Source organism: Otolemur garnettii, unplaced genomic scaffold (genome assembly GCF_000181295.1).
Source record: "Otolemur garnettii isolate 467f Iridium unplaced genomic scaffold, OtoGar3 scaffold00101, whole genome shotgun sequence".
In the NCBI taxonomy this organism is placed as follows: domain Eukaryota; kingdom Metazoa; phylum Chordata; class Mammalia; order Primates; family Galagidae; genus Otolemur; species Otolemur garnettii.
This window is the reverse complement of record NW_003852496.1, coordinates 1625097-1625523: the sequence shown is the minus strand read 5'-3', so window position 1 is coordinate 1625523 and position 427 is coordinate 1625097. Positions and strand designations below refer to the sequence as shown.

At 61.1% G+C, this 427-nt stretch overlaps 1 protein-coding gene across 2 annotated transcripts in view; it reads right to left on the bottom strand.

Annotated features, from left to right (window-relative positions):
• Positions 1–427, bottom strand: part of MCM2 (minichromosome maintenance complex component 2) — a 26111-nt gene that overhangs the window by 1469 nt on the left and 24215 nt on the right. For both annotated transcript variants that reach the window (XM_023516953.1, XM_012809239.2), the window contains exon 14: positions 138–320. In XM_023516953.1, the coding sequence (XP_023372721.1) occupies positions 138–320 (183 nt within the window). The remainder of the gene's footprint in view (positions 1–137; positions 321–427) is intronic.

Below are 427 nucleotides of genomic sequence, written 5' to 3'. Positions count from 1 at the left end.
CCTTGCCCCCCCCCTTCAACCCTCCCCACCACCACCTGCTTGAGGGCCCCACCACTCTGCTTGGTGAAGCTCGTCTAGGCCAGAGCCCTGGATGCCCACCCATGGAACCCTCTGCCAGGCTGGCAGCTCACACCCACCTTCCTCATGCTGCGCATGACACTGAACTTCTGTGTGTCGATGAAGCTCTCCAGCATCACGCGGATGGCCATGTTGACGTCGTCCTCGATCACGTAGTCACGCAGATGCAGGCGCGCGTGGGCCTCTGCCATGCGGATCATGGACTCGATATGCCGCACCGTGATGGGGATGCTGCCTGTCGCCTGCACAGAAGCACAGCGTCAGAATGTCGCCTGCACAGAAGCACAGCGTCAGAATGTCGCCTGCACAGAAGCACAGCGTCAGAATGTCGCCTGCACAGAAGCACAGC